The 25,199-nt window shown below is 37.6% G+C and overlaps 15 protein-coding genes across 15 annotated transcripts; 9 read left to right on the plus strand and 6 right to left on the minus strand.

Annotated features, from left to right (window-relative positions):
• Nucleotides 1–3: 3 nt before the first annotated feature.
• ARG7 (glutamate N-acetyltransferase) lies at nucleotides 4–1,329 on the minus strand (the record flags this gene model as incomplete). Its single annotated transcript, XM_056224774.1, has 1 exon — nucleotides 4–1,329. One exon carries the CDS (start codon nucleotides 1,327–1,329, stop codon nucleotides 4–6), a length of 1,326 nt encoding a protein of 441 aa, XP_056078659.1.
• Nucleotides 1,330–2,028: 699 nt separating this feature from the next.
• RIM9 (Rim9p) lies at nucleotides 2,029–2,748 on the plus strand (the record flags this gene model as incomplete). The annotated part of the gene is made up of 1 exon (XM_056224776.1): nucleotides 2,029–2,748. One exon carries the CDS (start codon nucleotides 2,029–2,031, stop codon nucleotides 2,746–2,748), a length of 720 nt encoding a protein of 239 aa, XP_056078660.1.
• Nucleotides 2,749–2,909: 161 nt separating this feature from the next.
• Nucleotides 2,910–4,412, plus strand: AEP1 (Aep1p; the record flags this gene model as incomplete). Its single annotated transcript, XM_056224777.1, has 1 exon — nucleotides 2,910–4,412. The coding sequence occupies one exon, from the start codon at nucleotides 2,910–2,912 to the stop codon at nucleotides 4,410–4,412; it is 1,503 nt and encodes a 500-aa protein (XP_056078661.1).
• A 255-nt stretch (nucleotides 4,413–4,667) lies between these two features.
• On the plus strand, nucleotides 4,668–6,173 carry KAR5 (Kar5p; the record flags this gene model as incomplete). The annotated part of the gene is made up of 1 exon (XM_056224778.1): nucleotides 4,668–6,173. The coding sequence occupies one exon, from the start codon at nucleotides 4,668–4,670 to the stop codon at nucleotides 6,171–6,173; it is 1,506 nt and encodes a 501-aa protein (XP_056078662.1).
• A 358-nt stretch (nucleotides 6,174–6,531) lies between these two features.
• Nucleotides 6,532–9,228, plus strand: SOV1 (Sov1p; the record flags this gene model as incomplete). Its single annotated transcript, XM_056224779.1, has 1 exon — nucleotides 6,532–9,228. The coding sequence occupies one exon, from the start codon at nucleotides 6,532–6,534 to the stop codon at nucleotides 9,226–9,228; it is 2,697 nt and encodes an 898-aa protein (XP_056078663.1).
• An 85-nt stretch (nucleotides 9,229–9,313) lies between these two features.
• UBX4 (Ubx4p) lies at nucleotides 9,314–10,564 on the minus strand (the record flags this gene model as incomplete). The annotated part of the gene is made up of 1 exon (XM_056224780.1): nucleotides 9,314–10,564. The coding sequence occupies one exon, from the start codon at nucleotides 10,562–10,564 to the stop codon at nucleotides 9,314–9,316; it is 1,251 nt and encodes a 416-aa protein (XP_056078664.1).
• A 720-nt stretch (nucleotides 10,565–11,284) lies between these two features.
• On the plus strand, nucleotides 11,285–12,577 carry AVO2 (Avo2p; the record flags this gene model as incomplete). The annotated part of the gene is made up of 1 exon (XM_056224781.1): nucleotides 11,285–12,577. The coding sequence occupies one exon, from the start codon at nucleotides 11,285–11,287 to the stop codon at nucleotides 12,575–12,577; it is 1,293 nt and encodes a 430-aa protein (XP_056078665.1).
• Nucleotides 12,578–12,756: 179 nt separating this feature from the next.
• On the plus strand, nucleotides 12,757–13,533 carry NAT4 (N-terminal L-serine N(alpha)-acetyltransferase NatD; the record flags this gene model as incomplete). The annotated part of the gene is made up of 1 exon (XM_056224782.1): nucleotides 12,757–13,533. One exon carries the CDS (start codon nucleotides 12,757–12,759, stop codon nucleotides 13,531–13,533), a length of 777 nt encoding a protein of 258 aa, XP_056078666.1.
• A 572-nt stretch (nucleotides 13,534–14,105) lies between these two features.
• On the plus strand, nucleotides 14,106–15,560 carry MOT3 (Mot3p; the record flags this gene model as incomplete). The annotated part of the gene is made up of 1 exon (XM_056224783.1): nucleotides 14,106–15,560. The coding sequence occupies one exon, from the start codon at nucleotides 14,106–14,108 to the stop codon at nucleotides 15,558–15,560; it is 1,455 nt and encodes a 484-aa protein (XP_056078667.1).
• Nucleotides 15,561–15,697: 137 nt separating this feature from the next.
• On the minus strand, nucleotides 15,698–16,201 carry TVP18 (Tvp18p; the record flags this gene model as incomplete). The annotated part of the gene is made up of 1 exon (XM_056224784.1): nucleotides 15,698–16,201. The coding sequence occupies one exon, from the start codon at nucleotides 16,199–16,201 to the stop codon at nucleotides 15,698–15,700; it is 504 nt and encodes a 167-aa protein (XP_056078668.1).
• Nucleotides 16,202–16,501: 300 nt separating this feature from the next.
• On the plus strand, nucleotides 16,502–17,053 carry ABF2 (DNA-binding protein ABF2; the record flags this gene model as incomplete). The annotated part of the gene is made up of 1 exon (XM_056224785.1): nucleotides 16,502–17,053. The coding sequence occupies one exon, from the start codon at nucleotides 16,502–16,504 to the stop codon at nucleotides 17,051–17,053; it is 552 nt and encodes a 183-aa protein (XP_056078669.1).
• A 153-nt stretch (nucleotides 17,054–17,206) lies between these two features.
• On the minus strand, nucleotides 17,207–17,812 carry IRC21 (Irc21p; the record flags this gene model as incomplete). The annotated part of the gene is made up of 1 exon (XM_056224787.1): nucleotides 17,207–17,812. One exon carries the CDS (start codon nucleotides 17,810–17,812, stop codon nucleotides 17,207–17,209), a length of 606 nt encoding a protein of 201 aa, XP_056078670.1.
• Nucleotides 17,813–17,977: 165 nt separating this feature from the next.
• SDD2 (Sdd2p) lies at nucleotides 17,978–18,415 on the minus strand (the record flags this gene model as incomplete). The annotated part of the gene is made up of 1 exon (XM_056224788.1): nucleotides 17,978–18,415. One exon carries the CDS (start codon nucleotides 18,413–18,415, stop codon nucleotides 17,978–17,980), a length of 438 nt encoding a protein of 145 aa, XP_056078671.1.
• A 516-nt stretch (nucleotides 18,416–18,931) lies between these two features.
• On the plus strand, nucleotides 18,932–20,965 carry RCO1 (Rco1p; the record flags this gene model as incomplete). Its single annotated transcript, XM_056224789.1, has 1 exon — nucleotides 18,932–20,965. The coding sequence occupies one exon, from the start codon at nucleotides 18,932–18,934 to the stop codon at nucleotides 20,963–20,965; it is 2,034 nt and encodes a 677-aa protein (XP_056078672.1).
• Nucleotides 20,966–21,134: 169 nt separating this feature from the next.
• Nucleotides 21,135–24,965, minus strand: PDS5 (sister chromatid cohesion factor PDS5; the record flags this gene model as incomplete). The annotated part of the gene is made up of 1 exon (XM_056224790.1): nucleotides 21,135–24,965. One exon carries the CDS (start codon nucleotides 24,963–24,965, stop codon nucleotides 21,135–21,137), a length of 3,831 nt encoding a protein of 1,276 aa, XP_056078673.1.
• Nucleotides 24,966–25,199: the final 234 nt, after the last annotated feature.

Raw genomic sequence — 25,199 nt, forward strand, 5'->3', positions numbered from 1 at the left:
AATTTACGAACGGTAGTCACCGTTAATCGTTACATATTCATGGGATAAGTCACAAGTCCAAAATTGTGCCGTTTCCTTACCAGTTCCTAAGTTGACAGACACTTCCAAATCATTCAAAGCCAATATTTCAGAGGCTCTTGCTTCGTCAATCTCTAATTGTGGCACACCATTAACAACAAGTTTCAACTCACGAGGTTCAGAATCGTCAGTAGCAATAAAACTAACGTTGATCTTATTGACATCCAGAGATTTCAAGTCATTCAACTTTGCATACCCGATGGCGCATAAGATTCTCCCCCAATTGGCATCTTGCCCATACAATGCCGTCTTAACCAACATAGAATTTGAGATCGATTCAGCGATTATTTTGGCATCCTCAAAGTGCAACGCATTTTTAACGTTGACAGTAACAAACTTCGTCGAGCCTTCTCCATCGCGAACGACTAGTTGAGCCAAGCGTTGAGCAAATTCCGTGACTTGTAATTTTACTTGTTCAAAATCCTCAGAGCTTTCGGTAATTTCTTTGGTATCAATAGCGCCGTTAGCTAACATACAAATAGTATCATTAGTGCTCATATCACCATCGACTGAAATACAATTAAATGAACGAGTAGTAGCGAATGTTAACATTTTTTGCAATGCCTTATTTTCGATAGGAAGATCTGTAACTACGAAACCTAGTAAAGTGGCCATATTGGGACAGATCATTCCTGCACCTTTAGCCATACCCGTTAAAGTATATTCAGTACCATTCGGTAATTTAAACTTGGATGTAACCAATTTTGGGAAAGTGTCAGTGGTGCAGATTGATTTGGCTACATTCAACCAGGAGTTAAAATCGCTCCCGAATTTCTTTTCTCCGAAAATCTTGTTGATACCAGCACTGATCTTGTTCATTTGTAGTCGTTGCCCGATGACGCCTGTAGACATAACTAAGGTGGAGTTTTTTTGACCAATTTTATCGTTAACCAAGTCAATCATTACCTGGGCATCTTTCATACCAAGATCGCCTGTAACTGAGTTAGCACAACCAGAATTGACTACAATAGCGTTAATATTTTTGCCACCGGCAGCCTCGAGAACATTCTTCGACGTTAAAACTGGTGCAGCCTTGAATTTGTTGGTCGTGAAAACAGCTGCAGCAGTGGAAGGACGAGATTTATTCGTATTCAGGATGACACCCAAGTCCAGATTCCCGTTCTTTTTGACTCCAGATGCAATGTAGCCTACTTCAAACCCCTTAGGGAATGATCCCGTCTTGGGCACGTACAATGCATACTTATCTATTAGCTGTTTCGAGCGCTGCAATAATGCTGGTGATACTCTCATTGTGGGCTGATCTTTTTAGAACTGTTCGAACTAATATAATAGAAGCGGCACTCAAGACTGATTCAAAAAGCTTTTTCACTTGTATCTTTAGAAACAAGCCAAGTCAAAGTTTGATTTACTTGATAACTAAGAAAGCCAACATCGAATTACACAGTGAGTCATGCTATCCGCCTATTACACTGAAAAAAGACCTTTGCTAAGATACACCGTCAATAATGATTGGTGTGAATCCTGAGCCAGCATGTCCCTGAACGCTGCCGTCTATTTGGGTCCAATCACAGCTCTAATAGACCTCACCTCTCAGCGGTTCGTCATGCAATGTGAAGTCGTAGTCAAGCTCTGTTTTACTGAAGCATACTAGTGAAGTGTAAAATAGCATAAGCTATAGCAACAACGAATACATTAAAATGTTCATACAGCTACATTTTTAATGGCTGTTGATAAGGAAATCAAGTTTGCGGTGAAACATTCCGGTTGATTATATGCACAGTACGACTGATTCTTTTATCTTGGCAAGTAACTGTCATTCCTGTCAAATTTTGCCATTGTTTGATTATCACCAGCGGCGCGCCTAAGGGAAAATGAAGAAACTATAGATAAGATGGTGATGGGTTTAGTACCAAGAAAATAGTCAAGAGGTCCATCCATATATAGAAGAACGTTGCACAGTTGATACACATTCGTGAGGCGCAGAGGAGTATGGTTTGCATGATCCATATCGTGGTTTTGTTGCTAGCGATCACGACCGTCTTTGAAATATTTCCACTGATTACCGTCCCCGTAACCAAGTATCTGTCGTTATCGTCATTTAGAAACCACTACTATGGACTTTTTGGATGGTGCGTCCGTGGGAAAAGCCAGGAATTGATGTGCACTAAAATGAAGATAGGGTATGATAGTACGGATGTCGATTCATCTGGTCACGTTTTGACACTGCCGTCGCACTCGAAAGTGGTCGTCTCCAATCTACTGGTGGTGCATCCGATTTCATTGGCGTTCACAGGAACATTACTAATACTTGCAGTGATAATTATGGTAACGCCGTTGGGCGATTCACCTGAGATGCTGTTGTTTACGGCCCTATTTTCGCTACCAACGTTCATGCTATGTCTTTTATGCTTTTTAGTTGATATTCTTCTTTTTATCTCAAAATTGGACTGGCCGGGCTGGCTAATGTTAGCTGCTACTATCAGCATGGCACTTTGTTGTTCCATGCTTTGGGTAATGAGAAGAGTTGTGTCAGTTAAAAAATATGAATCGCAGCAATCAATTGCGCATGCGCGCTCAGTTGAACAGTACTCGATCTCAGACATCTATCAGAGCAAGCAAACCAGCAATGGATCGGAGTTTGAGGTTACTTCGGTGCCTACAGATAGTCTAACTACCCCAGAAATTACGCATAGAGGGTTTATTGACTAATTTACATCATGTATCATTTCACACGTCATCTCGTTTTGCCAATCGGCTTCCAAGTATTTGTATTTTTTTTTCACAGTATATCTGTTAGGGAAGGGCTTTGGTAAATGATTACTCCGATACATGAGACCAGTATCTAATGAAGGGACGCGTGCTTCATCAGGATGCAATTTCGCAAATGGTATCCTGCAGTTAAAAGGACTTCTCTACTAGTGGATGGTAAAAAAGTCATTAAACACGCTGACAGTGTCCCTCATCCAGAAGAAATAATTCATCCATTTTATCGACCAAGTGCAATAGAACAATTCACCATATGTGCTACGGAGTACAATCCTAGCCTGCTTGATGGCAAAAAGATCGTTCCATCATTGATAAAACACCCAGAAAATCTGAATACAATACTAGTCGACAGCAAATTAAAGTTTGACGATATTAGGGGAGTGAACAAATGGTTAATGAAATTCATCGCTCATCGAAAACAGCAACAAAATATGGTACTTAAACCTTCGAAAAAAAATACCAAATTCTTTAACGTTTCCCATTTATCTTCTGCTGATATCGACAGATTATCCGCACTTGAAGATGAAGTCGCAAACATTAAAGATTTAGATGACTTGCAATCCACTGTAGACTCCCTTAATAGCAAGTTAGAGAAAATATTTAACCCTGATGGAAGGCAGACTAAAATGTTTTGCGAAGACATACTGGTTCATTTGATAAAGCGCCATGGCAACTCAATCGAGAAACTCATATTATTAATAAAGCTAACTGAGACACAACTGTATGCGCGTTTAGACCAAATAAAGACTGTGGATAATATTCTATATCATATGCTCTGTAAAATGGAAACGGATAATAATATGCTGTATAGTACCAACTTAACTAGTGCAATAGAAGCTTTATTGGCGGCAATCAACAACAGATTTTTTCCCAAACGTTGCGAAGATTCATTACATCCCATAGTCATCGAACAACTGTTATCATTTTTCATCAAAACTGGCAATTTGGACGAAAGCAAGAATTTCCTGGGCCACTTGATAAAGAAGGGTGTTTTACCAGATACTGCTATTATTAGTAGATATTTGGAAGAAGTTGACCTTCATTTTGGTAAAAGCGCCAAGTTTTTTGATATAAAATCAAAATTTGCATTTGTAGCAGATCTTGCACCTATAATACAACATCATGCGTCAACAACCCTATTCAAGTTCTTGGTTCCAATGTGCCGGCATTTCGACGAACTGTACTCTTTGCTAATTATTATTCAAAAATCCAACAGCTCAAAAAAAGCCATCGATGGCGCCCTACCCATTCTTATTGAAAAGGTGCTAACATTTACGAAAGACCCATTGGTCAACTCAGCAAACTTATGCACGATTTTGAATTCAGTCACCCCAATATATGAACAGGACATGCCCAGTGAATTTGTAGAGAAATTTATACTATCTTTTGCTCTTCAAGGGAATTATACTATGATGGCCGATATCATAGATACATATAAGTTCGAATTAAATCATAAACGTCAAATGAAAATTATTAAGGCTCTAAACAAGAGTGAGAGAAATCATATAGTTAAGAATGCAGGTGCCATTGGTTATAATAAGAATTTTAGAGAATATTTCACCGAAAGTTATTTAACTTGTGCTGAACGTAAAGCTTCGTGCCCATAATCCCTACATATTGGGCTAAAGAGACATAGATAAAGCTCCTTGAAACGGCAGCTATGCGTTTCCACAAGTGAACATCAATGTAAATAAGAATAAATACAGCAAAAAACTCTGTCAATAGAAGGAAACTTTATCATAATTGTTTCGGAATTGAATAAAAAAATATTTCCATATATAAACACCGCCTAAATGTTCCAGTGCATTATACTTATCTCTGCTCAATAACTAGTCTCTGGTAAATCTTTTCAACCGCTTACTATGCGCCCCGTCTATTTGTTAGCGATTTGTATTAGGTTTGTTTCAAGTTCCGAACTAGGGACAATAAATAATCAGCTGCAAGAAAGATTAATATACACCGACGAGTTCATTGCAACTGAAGTTTTGGAATCCAAATTTCCATTTCTGAAATCGACATGTGTTAAAGACGCACTAAAAAGTTATTTGCCGCAATGTATGGCAAATGGATTTGAGTCCATTGATGCTGAAACTAGAGTAGAAACAGCTATAAAGCTATCCATATGTGAGTTTCAGGCATCCGGCTTGGGTGAAATACCAGCAAATTGTATGGTTGACGACTTGGGTTCAATGATGGATTGTATGCTTGAACTAGAATCGTCTTCACAGTGGTGGACAACCTATAGTGGAAATTATCAGCGGCTATCAAGTATTTGTTATGAAAATGTTCTTCCTTTCGAAAAAGAACAGATTTTGAAGCTCTTTCTAAATATAACAGAACTTTATGACTCGTTTGGAGGAGACATCAATACCAAACTGAATGAGTTGGTATTTAAAATGGAGCGAGAATCTGAAAGTTATTTAAATGATCTGGCCAGGATGTTTCACAATTATGATCATGAACTGCGAAATATGACAGAAAGCAATCGAATAATTCTAGAAAACGACCTCTCGGTTTTTAGGGATAATGTCAATAATGTCTTTTATGACACTTCAGAACATTTAGAAGTCCAAATTTTGGAAAAGAACAATCAAATATTGAATGAAGTCGATACTATTCATCATATCATGAGTAGCCTAGCAGATGAGCTTAACAAAAATGACATGAAAGCTAAGATATATGATTTAAAGGACGACAACTTGAATAATTTACAGGACTTAGTGGAAATGTCACACGATGTAAGAGAATACTACTTTAAAAACAACGAGCTCGTTAATATCGAGTTAGATAATTTTTTGATGGGCTTAAAGGAACAGCTAGGGGGCATGTCAAAGGACCTTTCTGAATCACAAATGGAAGCTATAGAGCTCTTGCAGGGATTCAACTCCGTTCTTCATGATTCACTTTTACCGTCGATGACGGATGAGATAGTACCTGAAATGACGAACTTCAAGAACAGCATCCTACAGGAATGGTCATCAATAACATCGACTTTAAACAAAGATTTTGCATTATGGAATGAGGAAATTTTTTCCACTTTTAGTGAAATTTCAGAAAGATTAAATGGTACGAAAAATAAATTGGACGACATTGACATTAAAGTGTCACTTATTCACAAAAAGCTAATCGCATTGATAAAAATATTCGATATTATGTGGAAAGCTAGCAAAAAAATTATAAAATATGGTTACTTTTTACTCAAGAGTAAATACTGCTGGTTGATGTGCTCTATTGTATGTATTTGGTCAAAGTACTCTATGCCTAGAATAATCCCCCAAACAATCCCTATCAAACGCTTTTACCAATGGGGAATCGTGCTGCTATCAATATATCTAGGGGCTAGCACTGGATCCTTGATTGGTGTTTGATATTATCGATGTAATGCCACTAGAACATATCTATGTATGTATTCGTATTAATATATAGCTGCATATACAAGTTATGCGGATGGAGTATTCTTTAAGAGCTTTCAATAGATCAGAATCGTTTGCCGAAAATGAATAAGTTCGAGAACGATGCATGTTGAAAATTGAAAGGATATCCAAATCGTTACCATCTATTCCCGAGCATAAGTCATTCAGTTAGAAGAATCTAAAAATGCGGCACCTGAAGCTTTATCATTAAAGACGAAATACAATGATCTTAAGATTCCTCATAGTGCAAATAGGTGAAATGAAGAATATAACTATGCCTTACTAGACAAGATCATACGCTGCATTATAATCCATGCTTAGATATACTCGTTTACTCCGGAGTTATACTTTATTGGCAAAATCTCAGGTATGCCATTATAGAGTGAAGCGAGCGCCGTTGAATTCCATCTCGCATATACCTGGGATTGTTAACAGCACCACTATTAAACCTGATGAACCAGAAAAATGCGTTGTTTTGAAAGGACAAACACCTGAAGAAGTTGAAAATAATTTAATCAGTAGTAGAAAGTTTCAAGTGATCAATTCGCTTGACGTCATCCAGGAAACTTTCATTCAATATTTGAAATTCTGTAATGGAAATACGTTCAAAAGAAGCAACAAAAACTTGAGCAATTTGAGAAAAACTTTAGAAAGCAAGGAGTCTAGTAGTACTGAAAAAATAAGTGCAGTTTTCAACTATCTACTGGAAGAGTGCCATTTAGAGATAAAGAGATCAAAAACAGTCGGCCTTGGTCAGGTATCTGATGAAGAGAAAAGGAATGAAGATGATTTAGAGCAGTACCTAATGAATCAAGTCTTCGAATCAGCACAGGAAGAATTTAAAGATCAGGAAGGCGGAAAATTCTCGAGGTATACAACCTTCCTACTTGAGATTTTGAAAAATTTAAATGAGCAGTTTGATGGCGTAACCAAGCCAAAGGAATCAATAACGGAAATGATCACATTTGACCAACTTGCTCAAGCGTTTGAAGTGGTCAAATTGATACCGATGGAAGGAAAAAAACAGATGGGTATTTATTTTGTTGGAAATTTACTCTATGGCACAGGTAAAGTTCGTTTAGACCCTATAAATGAGTCGTTCTATATTGAATCTCTACTAGCATTTGGAAATTATAAGGCGGCATACAATCTATTCATTACTAATAAAGACAAGGTAGATGAGCGTTGGTGGAATGAACTGGGATTAATGATTACATTAAGATCTAACCATATGAGAAACTTCAGAAAAATTTTAGCAGAGACAGATGTAAAGTACCCATCGACATACTCTTATTTAAGCCCAAGAGTAATTAAATTAGGTGTACGGAAATATTTATCAATTGGAAATTTTACTGAGGCCAACATGCTAACTGATCGCTTCATCCAATTAGTGGAGAAAGTTGGAATATACAGAGCGGAAGACAAGAAAAAAGAATCTACAGTTTCAATTAGAAATTTCCAAAACGAGGAACACGCCACTAAATATTTAAATGAAGTAGAAATACCATCAGATCATGATTACATGAGTATTATTGATTTTCACCTTTACAAGAGGAATATCCCCATGGCAGCGCAACTTATCAGCAAATACATTGACATACCTGAAACAACTAAAGAAAATGCTGCATTTTTAATTCTGAAAACTAAATTGAATATGTTGAAAGATTTTGAGAAGCTACGCAAAATTTTTGCTCAAAGTAAAGATTATGTTGTGCCTGAGAAAAACATCATGATGTTGAAAGAGGCATTTGAAAGTGTCGTTGCAAAGTATAACACAGATACCCCAATATATAATGACTTGTTATTTGAGAATGTTTCGGCGCTAAAAAAAAGTGTTATATTAACTGATTATGTGAATGAATTTGTTGCTCAACAGGCTTCTGGACAATGGATGAAACTAGACAGTGTCTCACGCTCCAAAAAATTCAATGGATTGTTGAACATACTTTTGGGTATAGGTGAAGAAGAAAAGGCATATAATATTTTGAAGAAATTAGAAGAGGCATCAAATAAATCGAAAATGGACCCAACTTTACTTTATAATCAATTCTATTCCGAAGTTAATGCATACCATTATGCTAAGTTTGTTGAATTTTATAGGCTTCAAATTCAGAATATCAAGGCACGAAATATGCCCACACTTGATAAGAAGGAATGTAAGCGGAAAATAAATGTACTTCTAAAAAGAATGCAAGAGTCTGAGGTAGTTCCTAATGCCGTGTTTTTGAGAGAAATACTCATATTTTATGATAGCATATATGACTTTACGTCAAGTTTTGAGATAATTAACCCGCTGCTTGAATCTAAACAGCAGGTAAACTCGGAATCTTTACTGTCCACGTCAAATCCTTCTCAATTTTACAACCGACGTATAATAACAAAACCATTGTACCATGAGATTTGGTCAGTATATTGTCATTACTACCATATTCTACAGGATAATTCTAAGATTTTATCAAAAAAATCATCAATTATAAAGAAACTGATAAAAAGGCAAATAAATATACACCCTACTTTTCACCCAAGAGCATTGTTTCGAATGACGACGAACGATGGTGAAACTCTTCCAGACAAGAACTTTTTCAAATTAATTGTTTCAACGTTTATGAAAAGCGAAGACTTAGAAGCAATCCCAGCTCTATTAACTATTCTTACGAAAAAACATGATTTGGATATAGATTTCGATTTGAGTTTGTATATTTTGAAGGGTTTGAAAAGACAATATTTACGAAACATAAGCAACATTAGCAAAGATGCGTATGATTACAAAAAAAGGAAAATGGAGCTGATGAACAATGATTCGATCTTAAAAACGATTCCACAGGGTCTCGAGCAAGATGAAACGATATCTCACCTGATCAGGGAAGTTTTGATTTTCATAAAGTGGAAAGATAATAGCAATTATTGTAGTTTCCTGATGGTGGTGGATGCCTTTAGAGAATTAGGGTCAGAGTTTACTTTACCCGAACAGTTAATTGAAGATGTAAATAAATTGAAGATTAAAGCATAGAAAACCCAATGCATTATATATAATTTTATCTATGAATGTACATATATATGATAATATTAAACGGGGTTCATCTCGTGCTTTTCATTTATTTTTTACTCAGTTTCATCCATCTAGGAACTTTATTCAAAGTCTTTTTGGATTTTGAAACGTTCTCAGAAAGGTCCTGTAAATTAAAATTATCTGTCGTACTAGCTGGTGGGTTTGTCCTTGCCTGGTGTGTGATTTTTTGTGCATCTTTCAAAAGATGAGCCTTTATTAGTGGGCCAGTAAATTTTGTTTCTGTTTCAAAAAGAAGCATTGTTTTAGAACCAAACTCCAAGTCATCGAGTAGTTTCTGATCATCTTTGGCCAAGGGTTTGAAAGGATGTGATTGGTTTAAAGTGAAATCCATTTTCTCATCGATCAAGAACTGCGATACGACGTTATAAACTGTACGCATATCCTCACTGGGCTTAAATGCTATTTCGATGTGGCTTCTATCAGGAAATTTGACTCTTAGCAAACATTCAGATATGGCCTTATTTTTCTTTGATGAGCTATTGGATAATTGATCTCTAAGTCTTTTTGTTAAGATGGGACCACCGAGTGTACCAGCCTTCATCGATAGCATCTTCTGGTACCTTTTTGCTTGTTCTATTGTTAACTCGTAGTCCTCCTCGTCTTCAATTTGGTCCTTGATAGTTGCTAGTGGCTGGTTTGAAGGTAAAAATACGGAGGGTTTATGAAGTACATGAGGTGGCAATGTGCTAACCGCTTCCGGGCTTTTCATTGCAGGAGAAGTTTGTTTGAGGGGAGTACAGGCATTATCGCTATCCCCCTTAGATGACGATAGGTTAGCAGGAAGCAATCTAATCGAGGAAGGTTCTTGGATCCCTAATTTTTCAAGAGTCAAATTATCGTGTTGAATGGTTTTGTATTCTATTATCTTGGAAAAAACTTGAATCTTGAAATCATTTTCTGCAGCGCCACATATAGTTTCTAAGATTGGGGCTATCGGTTGGTTCAATGGTACTTCTTTAACTATTGAGTCTCTTCCTGGGATTTGAAACCGTATCTTGATTGTCTTGGAGGGCATATTTTCGTGGCTGACCTTATTTGCCACCGAAAAGTCAGTACTTTTAGATAATTCTAAATTGACACCCATTGGCAGATTCAAAAATCTCCATGGTAAATCCAATGGCACTGGTTTATTCGAATGCGTCAATGCCCAGTCGTTGGGTGAGGTAGGCAGTTGAAAAAATTGCAAAGATTGGCACAATACATCGTTTAATGTAGAATTCAATGAAATTTTGCATTTGAAAGGCTGAAAATTATACTTCACGGTAACCATAGGCATTGTAAATTTGGTTTAGTACTTGATGATTCCCCTTATTACTCTAGCAACAAGAAATACTATCTTCTTTGGCCTTTTTTTCTTGGATTTTTTGCCACACAACGTTCAATAAAGGAGAATTCAAATCTTTGCAAAGATGTCTAAATTAATAGCGGAGACAGAAAAGAGAAAGAACTGTGCCACTGACGCAGGAAGAACTCAAGGATTTTGTTACGTAAATTGTAAAAAAAAGTGCATAGGTTGTCACAGGACATATATCTCAGTTGCAAAGAGTAAAAAAAGCGAAAAGACGACGGGCAGGGACTTATTATCTAGATTGTTATATACAGTTGTGCAACTTATTCAAGAACCCTATTACGTAAAATCATGCCAAAGACAGATATATTATTGTCCTTAGTTTCGAAAAGTCCAATTACAACAAATGTTGCTATCGCGTCACTTACTTGTAATGCTGATTTGATGATATTATTTACGCATTAGGAAAGCGTCCAATTACCATTCATAGATATTCTTATTAGTTTATTCCTGCCACACAACTTCATGTTATGGCCTAAAATTTGTTGTACAGGCCGGTTATTTCGGATTTCAAACATTTTTTTGGCATAATTACGTTTTTTTCTTCTAGATTTTTTGATCTGGTATTATTGAGAATGAATAATAAAGTGGACCCTAAAAAAGAAAATAAAGAACACTAGCAGGAACAAAGTGCATATTGAACAAAGCATGTTGAAAGAACCCTCCGTTCGATTGCGAGAGGCTATCGTTGAAGGAAATCTACTCATAGTAAAGAGGCTGTTACGACGGAATCCAGATTTGCTGACTAACATCGACTCGGAGAATGGATGGAGCTCACTACATTACGCCTCGTATCATGGACGATACCTTATATGCGTGTACCTAATTCAGCTAGGTCATGACAAGCATGAGCTAATAAAAACTTTCAAAGGGAACACATGTGTGCATTTGGCGCTAATGAAGGGGCATGAACAAACCTTACACTTACTTTTGCAACAATTCCCGCGATTTATCAATCATCGCGGAGAGAATGGCAGGGCCCCCATTCACATAGCCTGCATGAATGATTACTATCAATGTCTGAGCTTGCTGATAGGAGTGGGTGCCGATTTGTGGGTAGTGGATGCCAACGGCGATACGCCACTTCATGTATGCTTGGAGTATGGCAGTATAAGTTGCATGAAAATGCTTCTCAACGAAGGTGAAGTGTCCTTGGATGATAACGTGAGGGATAAAGGCAATTGGAAACCGATCGAGGTAGCGCAAACCTTTGAAGTGGCTAATATATACTCCAAAGTGTTAAAAGAAGCGAAGAAGAAGGGGCCACCAATGGGAGCTGGAAAGAAGCAAAGTTCATTCAGAACCCCTATCCTAAACGCGAAGGCCGCTTTTGAAGACGGACCTTCTCCAGTCTTAAGCATGAATTCTCCATATTCGCTTTATTCCAACAATAGCCCGTTACCGGTACTACCAAGAAGGATATCCACGCATATTACTAGCGGGAACAACGGGAACCGAAGAAGTTCCATTACAAACCCTGTATTTAGCCCGCGAAAGCCGACTCTATCTACGGACAGTTTCTCGTCGAGCTCAAATTCCAGCTCGAGAGTAAGAGTGAACACTATCAACGCTAAGAACATGGTAGGGGCGTCACCCAAGAAGGAGCTGCTTCCTGAGTCAGTACGACACAGTGCAACACCAACAAGCCCGCACAACAACATAGCGTTGATCAATAGATACTTGTTGCCCAACAAGAGTAACGAGAACGTGAGAGTAGATTCACTTACCGCAGCAAACAATGACAACGATGGTGGCGGCACCGGCGGCATTGCCGCCGGTGCCACTATAGGTATGGGGTTGAGAGAGGACTCGGACGATGAGAACGAGAACAAATATAAGACCAAGACAGCCCACGGAGAGCCGAGGAGACGAGTGTCGCTCCTGAACATACCTATCTCTAAATTGAGAAACAGCAGTAACGGCAGCATAGAGGAACGCTAAAAGCACATATTTCTTTATGGCATCCTTTGTTTTTCTTTTATAGTAAGCGCGGTGCGTGCGCCATTTTGAGTTTTTCTTGGTTTTTTTTTGCAGAGATGCATTTGCTTAGTATATAACAAAGACACATACAAGGTTATACGAACTTACACAAATCGTTTAAAAAAGGAAGGAAGATACCTATGACACCAATGTTTCACCAGTTCTTAAAAATTTGCATGCAAGATTTTCCTGAAACCCTAGAGTACACGAACACCGATGGAAACAATGGCACCGCGACCACTACTGTCCTGAAAAGGGAGATGCTGTTCATTCCTGAAGGAGACAGCAACAGCCAGGACAACATTGAAATTCCCACCTGTGTAAACTACAGACTGCACAAATCCCGGGGCAATCACATACTGGACTCATGTGTACAGTTAATAGACGAGCACCTGGGCGCCAAGTATCGCCGGGCCTCACGCACTATGTACGGCAACCGCAAACCCTGGAAAGCAAATAAACTCGCAGAGATGAAAAGCCCAAACCTAGTGTACGTGAGTTACTGGGACAACGGCGCGCTGGCCGCCTTTGCCTCATTCATGCTTACAGAGGAAACGGGGCTCGTCGAAGGCGATGCTGCACACGAGGTTAGCGTTCCCGTGATCTACCTTTACGAAGTGCATGTAGCTTGTGTGCATCGTGGGCATGGAATCGGTCGGCGGCTATTGGAGCGTGCGCTCTGCGAGGGCGTAGCCCGCCATGTCCGCTGCTTGTACGAAGAATTCTTCGGTGTTGCACTCACCGTGTTTAGCGATAACACGCGTGCCCGACGGCTGTATGAAGCACTGGGGTTCTATCGTGCTCCAGGATCACCCGCAGCAGGGGCACCAACCACTCGTCCAACGCGACACGGTGGAGAACGTGTTGTCGTGCCACGCGATCCGCTTTATTACGTATATTGCCTTCACATGCCGTGAGAGCCGACACCGCCACAACGCGCGATAAAAAAAACTCAAAGCAAAAATACGTAGTTGATTGCGCGATTCAAAATTGCCTAGCCCCGACTGAGGAGATCCGAATTCTACTCCCTGCTCTTCTGCCTCAGAGCGCCTTCCGATAACTGCGCACGGCAAAGAGTAGTGGCGATAACGGGGTTTGTTACCGGTTTTTTCGTTTTTCTTCTGATTTCTTCTTTTTTTTCCTCAATGGATGTGCTGTAGCTTCTGCTACTGTGTTTTTTATCCTCCCAGGGCGCATCATTCTGTCATGATCTGCGTTGGATAGTATTTATACTACTACTCCGTCTAGATTCAGTAAACTTTGTCTCTCTTATAAAGAAAGTTCAAAATTAAGAAGGAAAAGAGGAAAAATTAGAGAATATAATAGGCAAGGAGGCTTGTAAGAAGGAAAAAAGAAAGAAAGAAAATCTTAGAAGAAAAGTAGAATAAGACAATTCCTTGAAAAGGAACAGGTACAAGAAAAGCTATAAGAGAAGGAAAATAGTAGGCAACAATAGGCAAATAGTAAAGGGACATTTTTATTTTGAGCAATGAATGCGGAACATCACCTACAACATCAGCAGCAGCAGCAGCAGCAATTGCAGCTGCAACAGCAACGACATCAGCATCAGCATCAGCATCAGCATCAGCATCAGCATCAACAACAACAACAGCAACAGCATCAGCAGCACGCGATTCTGCAGAACGTACCGAACACTACTAATGTTGGCAATGAACCGCAGGCGTCGCAACCTTTCAACCCTACCAGTACATCTTCCAATAAGGACGATGTTACGGTAAATTCTGGCGCAAGAGAGCTGCCCATGCCTTTACATCAGCAGCAGTATATATATCCTTATTATCAGTATACTGGTAATGCCAGTGGCAACAATAATGCCGCGGCTGGTAATAACACATCCGCGTCTCCGATCGTGCATAACAACAGCAACAACAGCAACAACAGTAATATCGCTGCTGCTCCTGATTACACCGCGGTAAACAGTAATACTAGCAACAACAGCAATAATAACAATAATATTCACACCAACCAATTTGCTGCAGCCGCCAACATAAATACAAGCGCTGCAGCGGCTGCTTACTATACATTTCCCACTGCAAACATGCCTATACCGCAACAGGATCAGCAATATATGTTCAATCCTGCCTCTTACATCGGCCACTACTACTCAGCTGTCAACAACAGTAACAACGGTAATAATGCTGCTAACAATAGTGGGAGCAACCCCCCTCATCCGGCCCCACCTCCACCTCCACCGCATCACCATCACCACCATCGCAGCAACCCGCACAACAACCTCAACAATGGTACTGTAAATAGTAATAATGCCCCTCAACATCACCCTACCATAATAACGGACCAATTCCAGTTTCAGCTCCAACAGAACCATCCTTCAAACCTGAACCTCAACATCAACCCAGCTCAACCGCTGCATCTGCCTCCTGGTTGGAAAATCAACACTATGCCGCAGCCGCATCCCGCAACAACTCCCAACCACCCACCTGCACCGGTTCCTCCTTCAAACTCTGTGGCTCTCAACTCAGTAACCGCTCCATCATCTGACCATAAGTATATCCATCAATGCCAATTTTGTGAAAAATCCTTCAAAAGAAAGTCATGGTTGAAGAGGCACTTGCTGTCTCATTCTCAACAAAGACACTTTTTGTGTCCTTGGTGTTTGAGCAGGCAAAAGAGAAAGGATAATCTTCTGCAACATATGAAACTCAAGCATACAAACTATCTATTAGACGAACTCAAGAAAAACAACATCATTTTTAATTACAATAACTCTTCCATCAATAGTAACAATAGCAATAATAACAATAGCGCGAGCGGCAGTGGTGGTGGCAGTGCGGCGGCAGCTCCCGAAAATGAAGACGGAAACAGCTACGATCCAAACATCAAGACTTTAATTAATGATGGCGTACTGAACAAGGACGACGTAAAGCGTGTTTTAAACAACCTTATTGTTAGCCACAACAAATAGATAGACTTTATAGACACACAAATATCTTTTGCCGCTCACTTAACTATCGAATAATAATAGTAATCACAGATCTAGAATGTAATCACACATATATATATATATTATATATTATTTACGTGTATTCTAGCATAGGTCCCTCACAACATCTCTCTAACGACAGCCTCATGGGGAAAGTCATCGTCTGTGGGATTCTTGATGATATTTGTATTCTGAAACTCTTGATGTTTGGTATATGCGACCGCATAGCTAATTGACGATATTGTTAACCCAACAGCAACCACGATCAGACTTGTGGCCATCACTGCAATCGAAATGTATTGGATGATTGCCATTGCCAGGTAAAAAATACACCTCCACCCGTTTGTTTCAAATTTTTTAATGAACTCAATGAAATTATCGCTAAGGGGACAGATCTTTAACAAAAATGGTATCTCAATGAATAGAATTATCAAGCCCTGGATTATGCTAATAATGCCAAACGCTATCACACCACTAACATGGAATAGATTCGCTATCCCGAGTGCAATACACAAAATTATGTTGATATATCCAAACCATCTACCATATACGCTAAAGTTGAAACTTTTTAAATCCTTTACCATACCGCCCACATTGATGAACTGCCCTAAACTTAAAGCCATTATTCCGAAACTAGTATGTATTATTGCAACTCCTGTTAATGTTACTGCGCTGACCACCTACTATCCACTTTATCAACGGGTAAAGAGAGGATATTTTCTTTAATGGCGTAGCACCTTTTTTTCTTTTTTCTTTGGTCTTTTTACGAGCCACAGATTTTTTTCCTTTACCCTGCTATGTGAAGCTGTATATTTTTTGTTGTTTTTTTGTGAAACAACATACCAAGAAAGGGATTCACATCCAATCTACGATAAACAGGTAAATAGATAAACAAAGAAGCCAATCACTTACAAAACGTACAAATGAACAGTTACAGTCTATTAACCAGACCTTTCCATCAATCATCCAAACCACTTTTCAACCTAGCCAGTACCTTGCTGAAGGCTTCTAAAAGAACTCAACTGAGAAATGAAATGATAAAACAGGGTCCTAAAAGGCCCACTTCTGCTTATTTCTTATTCTTACAGGAGCACAGAAGTCAATTTGTCAAGGAAAATCCGACCTTGCGTCCTGCTGAAATTAGTAAGATTGCTGGTGAAAAGTGGCAAAATTTGGAAGCTGGCTTGAAGGATAAATACATTTCTCAAAGACAGAAGTTGTATGCCGAATACCAAAAGGCCAAGAAGGCGTTCGAAGAAAAGCTGCCACCAAAGAAACCAGCTGGTCCTTTCATCAAGTATGCCAATGAAGTTCGTTCGCAAGTACTGGCACAACATCCTGAAATGTCTCAAATAGATCTAATGAAAACTATCGGAGATAAATGGCAATCCTTGGATCAAAGTACCAAGAGCAAATATGCACAAGAGTATAAAAAAGCTATCCAGGAATATAACGCCAACTTTCCTCTCAACTGAGTCGCACCCCTCGCACAATGTTTTATGCCTTTATTCTTTCCGTTTCAAACAAACAAACAAACAAATAAATAAATAAATAAATCAAAACTAATCAAGCAAGTAAGTAGAGTTTTATATCCTATGTAAGTCTTAAACTTTTCACCTTTGGTGATCTTATTCGCATACAATACCTATGAAACAAACCTGTAGTAATTTTTCATAGTTTACCCACTGATGATACCTATTAAAATATGTAATCAAATCATCGCTATTACGATGTCTCAATAAGATATCCGTGCCACCTGGGTGAAACTTTAAGTAACTAGAAATGTCGTACACCTTATTGTTTATAACACACCATAACTCATCTTCATCTTTGCAATGCTTCTTTACGATTGCTCTATTTATTCTTAAAGGTGGCATTATTTTATAAAGGGGAATCTTTTGAACGAGTAACTGGTTTCTCAACTGGGTAGGTGAAAACTTACAATTATCTCTTTGAAATGCTGGATCATCCAGTAAATCCTGGATGAGCTGCAACGAAACGAACTTTGTATAATAATTTTCTGGATTAGAAGTTAAAGAGTGCCAGTCCAGAGCGCTGTGTCCTGGATCTAGTCTTATTTTAGTTCTTACAAGAGGCTTTCTTGTTGATCTCGAAACGGGCATATGCAGAGGTGATGATGTGGTAGGATGGGTAACGTTTAGGCGTTGGGGCGTAATGAATCTAACATTCGGTTTCGAGTCTGAAACATCTCTGTTCATGCCGCCAGTATTCATAGATGCAGTGCTAACCGGGGATTTATCAACGTATTATTATTATTATACCTACCCCTCTTTCTTTTACTATATATGAGACATCTACCTTCAGCTCTAGCTCTTTAAGGCATATAATTGAACTAAATGTAATATTATACGAAAGTAAAGACTATACGTGTATATAAACTAATCAAAGAAGTCATCATCTTCTTCTTCGTCATCATTCTTGGCGTTTTGCTTGTCAAATGAATTTAGGTCTTCGCTGAAGTCTTTCCGTTCGAAGATAATCTTATTGTTACTTTGCGAATTTTGTTGCTTGGCGATACCATTCAAGATCGAAACAATTTCACCTTCTGTAATTTTATGCGTGACATTGTTTGTAGCAATCAATTTCTTTAAATATGTCTCTACTGCTTGGGCTCTATCCCTTCGAACCAATGCCACTCGAGACAACCTTTCTAAAGCTTGTGGCTCCAAGAAATTTGCAATAGCTGCACCAACTGGAGCAGAATTGTCGCCTCCACCGCTATTAGTACCGCTATTCCTATCGCTGTTGGCGCCGCCGCTGTTGCTTTTTAACTGAGCCAACCTGGCTTCTCTAATAGCTTGTAACTCAGAATCCATATTAAACACACGCCTGCTCCGGGATGACAAGTCAACTAAGAAAGATATTTATTAATTGGCTTGCTTCGCAGCTCTTCCTCTAATACCCAGGCAATTCAAAATATTTCGCTTACCCAGCGCAATATTTTCTCATCTGTTTCTCATCTGTTTTTCGTACGAATTTGTTTCCCGTTTGTAGTTAGGATTTCACCTGCTCACCATAATAGGCATTTTTCTTCATGTAAGAAATTATATTATTGCTCTCTCTGTTGCACGGTTGTGTCTTTGCTTTGATACCTTACTATAGTATATATAAAAACATATATATATCTTGCCAGCTCAGAAGTGCTAATTTTAAGAACTCCGCTGCAAGATCTGCTCCATATCCTTCGCAAAGAACGACGACATATTCACTACGCGTTTGGACATTTACAACAAGCTCAATAGGAAGAAATAATAATACCTAGCATATAAACGGGAAAATCACCATAAAAAAGAGAAGAAAACACTCTCGTTATCACCACTTCTACTAATACGATGGATACCAAGAAGAAGGATACTAGTAAGTCGCCCTCACATTCCAACAGCTCTTCTCCTTCATCATCTTCCCTGTCTTCATCTTCCTCTAAAGAGAAAAAACGACCTAAGAGGCTTTCCTCTCAGAATGTGAATTACGATTTGAAGAAAAGAAAAATCATTACCTCTGAAGACATAGAGAAAACGTTCAAGAACGAGCACAACAACCTTCCACTTGAAGGTGATATTATGGAAGAAGAACCTAAGAAACTTCTAGAAAAAGATTCTAAAGGTAACATCATCAAACTCAATGAACCATCCACCATTTCAGGAGACTCCAAGACATCTGTCACTGGACTACCGTTGAATAAAGGCCCTTCTGAAAAAATTAAGCGTGAATCTCTTTGGAATTATAGGAAAAACTTGGGAGGCCAATCAAACAATGCGGAAATAACGCTGGTTCCTAGTGAAAAATTCACTCAGGTATCTAAAAACTTTCAGGATTTGAACAGAGGTGATTTAAGAACGTTCTTAACTGAGAATATGACTAAAGAGAGCAATATAAGATCAACCAGGGGTTGGAACAGCGACATAATAAACAGGAATATTAATCATGAACCCGAGGCTGGCCATGATAATAAAAAACTGTTGAACGTTAGAACCAAAGTAATACTTTCAACAAATCCTACTTATGATTCAAAGAGTAAATTATTTGGTCAAAATTCTATCAAATCAACATCGAATCCAAGTGAGAAGATTTTCAAGGACAAAAACAACTCAACCATACACTTTGAGAATGAAGATTTTTGTTCGGCCTGTCATCAATCAGGTTCTTTTTTGTGTTGTGATACTTGCCCCAAATCCTTTCATTTTCTTTGTTTAGACCCACCCATCGACCCAAATCATCTACCTAAAGGCGATTGGCATTGTAACGAATGTACGTTCAAAACCCTCATAAATAGTTCATTGATGAATTTAAGAAAAAACGAATCCAATTTTATCAAACAGAATAATAACGTCAAAATCTTTGCCAAATTACTTTTTAAAATAGATTCATCTAACCCAAGGCAATTCCAGTTACCAGATTACATTAAGGAGACCTTTCCCGCTGTAAAAACAGGTTCTAGAGGACAATACTCTGACGAGAATGATAAAATTCCATTAACTGATAGACAATTGTTTAATACTTCCTATGGCCAAAGCATAACAAAATTAGACTCTTACAACCCAGATACACACATAGATGCAAGTTCGGGTAATTTTTTAATCTGTTACAAATGTAATGAAACAAGGTTCGGTTCATGGTCTCATCCAGAAAATTCAAGATTAATAATGACCTGCGATTATTGCCAGACCCCATGGCATTTGGATTGTATACCGAGAGCGTCTTTCAAAAATCTGGGTTCGAAATGGAAATGTCCTTTACATTCTCCAACTAAAGTTTACAAAAAGCCACACCATTGTCGAGAAGACAATATTTGGAGAGAACAACGGTTGGTAAATAAGAAACATCAAGTTTATTATGAACCCTTACAAAAAATAGGCTACCAGAATAACGGAAGCATTCAAATTATACCAACTGTTAATGATATTGATAGCAATTTTAATCAGGATTTCAAAATTACCCAAATAGACGAAAACTCTGTTAAGTATGACTTTTTTGATAAAATTTACAAATCAAAAATGGTCCAAAAAAGAAAGCTTTTTCAATTTCAAGAAAGTTTAATTGATAAACTAATATCAAATGCATCTCAAAATGGCACTAACGAAGATAACATGATTAAAGATATTGCCTCATTAGTATATTTCCAAGTAAGTAACTGCGATAAGGGTGGTGACAAAAAAACAGGCTCCGAAAAGAATAATTTGAAAAAATTATGGGACTTAAAAGAGCTGTCCAACCTTGTCGTCCCAAATGAACTAAATTCTATACAATTCGATAACTTTTCCAGTGATGAAGTTAAAACTCTGTTATGTTTGAGAAAAATTATTGAGTCCAAACCAAAGGACGAACTGTTAAAATTCTTAAATTTGAAGAATCCTGAGAATACATGAGTAGAAACAACATACATATACAGAAACAAAATGGAAAAAAGGTATTATTCCCTATATACATATATATGCTTATACATAGATATGCCTATCGCATTTCAAAGTGAAAGAACTGCCTTTTCCTTTCTTTTCGTCTACAACATAGCAAGTAACGTTTTTCTCACCTTAAAAATTATATTTCGATGTCATCATCTTCATCATCTTTGTAATCAACTTCTTTTCTAACCCTTAGCTTTTTTATAACAACGTTTTCATATACTTTCCTGTTTTCGTTTGTGTTAGGAGGCAAATAACTATCATCATCGCTACCCAATTCACTTTCTTCATCACTTTTTTCATCCTTGTGTTGTGATTTCCCTTGATGAACTCTCTTCTTTTTCCTTTGTGATTCATTGTTTTCGTGAGCCAATAACCTTTTTTGCAACCTTTGTCTTTGAGTCTGTGATGTATGAAGAATTCGTCCAATCTTGCCTCTTATATTATTCTGTATTTTTTCAGTCACACTTTCCGGAAGGTATGTCTTAAAAGATAATTGAGCCTCCTGAACAGTGGCAAAGGGTTTGAACAAATCAGATGGTAGATTTAATTTACCTGGATATGCTGAATGTTGCCAATTTTTCTTTTCTTTCAAATTTAATAGAATCATTTGTGACAATTCTCCTATAATATACATTCTCTGTCCGTATGATTGATACTTCTTTGACACTTCTTCTTTTTGCAGTGCTTCATCCTCATCCACTTCATCTTCAATTAGCTTATCTTGATAGTTTTTTACCCTTTCTGATAAATAATAAAGCAAACTCAAGTTTTCTTGGGCGGCAATAGAATCAAAATAAAATAACAAATAGTCAATTGCAGTTGTTAAAGCATTCAGATAAGCGTCACCTTCGGAATTTAAACCTTCAACTATATCGGGATGATGAGCGATTGCATGTATCAATCTTGGCAATGCCCGTTCAAAAATTGTTCCTTTCTTGAACGATTTTAGACCGAACGTAAAATTTATCCATATCTTCGTTGTAGTTTTCAATTCTAGGTCTGGTTCATAAGCGGTAAAGAATACTAAGGGCAGGAACTTGATGGAAATCAGTTCATTAGCTATATAATCCTTTAATTGCTCTAAGAAAGTTTTTCTTACCGGTAGGGATTCATCTTCAACCAAATTAATCAGTTTAATAATGTCTGAAGGTTTGATAAAGTTGTTCAAATTAGAGATTCTGGCTAATTTCAAAACTTGGATTCCTGCTACACACCTCAATTTTGTTTGATAGTTACTTGGAGTGGGATAAAACTCCTTATTAAATTCAGAAATCAACTCACCGCCACTTGCAATTAAATAAAAGAACAATTTCATCGTTTTTTCAGTAAAACTTTCTGCCAATTCATCTCGAAGAACATCAGGTGCAATCGACCTTAATTTATTGGTGAACAACTTTAGTGTGAAGACCTTGTTACTTATAGCATTATATTTTGTTTCATTTAATAGTGAATCTTCTATCCAGTCAACTTCTTTTTTTGAATCACCAACAACTTGATTTGATAATAGAACTTCTTTAATTAAATATGATATGATATCAGTTGAATCATCATTTAAAATATTAGGAAAACTTTTGAAAATTTCCATGAGGACAATAATATGCGATGTAAAAAATTTGTCTCTTTCTAAATTTAAAGGAAGAATCCGTATCTTTATTTTTTTCAGAGTTTCTTCCCCTTTTGGTGATAAAGCAATAAGTTTTGTGGAGTATTTTCCTATTTCTGGTTTACTTCCAACTGCAAAATCGTACAATTTGGTGAAGAAAAAGGTATCATCAAAATCGACCTGATCCTTTAAAGTTTTGGAAGCTTTATATAGCGTTTTCAAGGCTTCTTCTAATGACAAGGTATCATGTTTTTCTGCATCTGGATCATCCATGTCCTTGATGATGGTCTTCAATGTCCTAATCTGATCTTTGAATAAGGTGGGATTAACTTTCGATATATCATCTAGAATCCTCTTTTTTAGATCCAATTGTTTTGCGTCGGAGTTATTGGACAGATTCAATAAAACACTGATGTTGGATACATTGTAAATTATAGGCGAAGCTCTAAAAAGTAAAATTTGGATTGTCCTGGCAATATCACGTGGCATAATGGAAGCACCAGTAGATATATTGTACTTTTTGAACAGCCCTGGTGTTTGTAACTTATTGATTAATTCATTGAAACAGTTTTTCAAAGTGAGAAAAGGAATATCATTTGTGATACATGTTTTCAACAAATAGAAAATTCTCTCGTCGTTAAACTGTTTTATAGTTTCAAGAGCATCTATTGCCTTTGTAGAATCAGAAAGACCGGAAGCTATCCATTGTAGGGTTTGATTGTACTTGCTTATTATTAAAGGACCTTGAGACGAGTTTATACTCTCTTGATTGTTTAAATACTTACTAAACTCGATATATTTGGACATGGCAAATGATATTTTGATTTGCCTTGCATTAAACGCGAAAAATGAGGTGAAGGCCTTTTTATCAAAACATGATAAAACTGTTAGCAGTCTGTGAACTCTTTTATCGTTATCTGATTCAAACGGTAATAGGAATTCAAAGATCACATTGTCCACTTGTTCATTAATGTTTAAATCGTTAATATAATAGAGATTGTACAAGGTTGTTGGTATAGTATCTATGATTTCCCAAATTTCTTTATTTTGGTAAGTTCTCTCTACTTCGTTCAATGAATTTGAGTAAAACTTAGCCATAGTGTTAATACAGAGTTCCCTAACCTCCTTATGTTTTTCTCGCGCCAAATGTAGCAATGATGTATAAATGGATTTATTGGTGATATTTTTCCACATTTCACGGGTGGGAACCTTATTGAAGATCATAACGGAAGCTCTGCGTACACGAGGATCGGAATCAATGAATGTTTTTGCAAGTGCTTGATTTAGTTCTCTGGATATATCATCTCTTGTAGTTATAATCTTAGGTATTGATTCTGTCCATTGAACTCTAACGTCAGGACTAATGTCAGCAATTTTAGAAATCCATGTCTTGAAGGTATCGGAATGCGTGGAAACAAAGTTCAAATCTGAATACGAGGTAAGTATTTGCCCAATTAGTTTAGTAGCTTCTTTTCTGAATAGCTCGTTATCTGCCGATAATTCATGGTAGATAAATCCTATCACTGCATTAATCAAATCGGGAACAGTTTCCCACAATCTCAACACCAATTTATGTAATTTCACTACCACAGTGAGCAGCCTGGAATTATTATCGTCATTAGTCGCTTCATGAATAATTTCAGAGTAGTATTTAGTTAGATGTCTACTCATTCTATTGGAGTAAGTATCACATAAAATCAAACTAACCTCGTAGCCACAATCGGAACTGACATTCAAACCATCAGGAATTTCATTTGGGTTATAGGTCAAAAACTTGTTAAATATTAATTTTAGTACTTCCAACGGAACAGTATCGAATTCCGAAATGACCTCTCCAAGGACACCACCAATCACGTTAAAAAGCCTTACGGGAAAGCTCTTATTAGGATCATAAAAAATGTGAAACAGCTCGATAAGCATATTGTTCGAACTAGGTAAATCAGCTAATAATACAATTGATCTGTATTCTAGTAATTTGGTGATCAAATAAGTTTGTTGAATATGGTAGCCGTTTTCTTGATCACCCAATTGTTCAAATTGCGAGAGAGCGAGTTTGAAAATGTCTGTTAGCTGTGCATCTGTATAAGGGGCATCTGGTGCATATAGCCTTAGAATATCGCTAAGGCAACAAGCGGTGAAAGCGCGGATCCCCACGTCTTTATGTTTCAGTAATTTTCTACTAACTAGAGCATCCCTATATTTATCTAATCCGGTTAAGTCTGAATTGTTTTGATCCAGAGCAGCTAATTCTTCATGTAAGGTTTTTAAACGATTCAAAAGTTCGTTTGTCGATATCAGCTGATCGACAGTGGATATTATAGGTGAGTCAAAGTTCAGTTTAGCCACTGCACCTTTAGCCATTTTATTTGTACTTTCGTTTTCCTTGTTTTACGGAGAAGACTGTAAAGTAAAGCGTGGTCTGAAACTGCCAAAACGTGAATAAACCTTTTATCTCACTTTCTAATTAATAGCGATGTGGATGTAACCTAGTTTCATAAACTTCAATTATGTTTATACAATTTTACGCGTCGCGTTGCTGCCTTCACGTGGTTAGATCACTTTACACGCACTACACCGGGTTGTGCAAATTTACCT

The sequence above is a fragment of the Saccharomyces mikatae genome (genome assembly GCF_947241705.1).
Source record: "Saccharomyces mikatae IFO 1815 strain IFO1815 genome assembly, chromosome: 13".
Taxonomy (NCBI): Eukaryota; Fungi; Ascomycota; class Saccharomycetes; order Saccharomycetales; family Saccharomycetaceae; genus Saccharomyces; species Saccharomyces mikatae.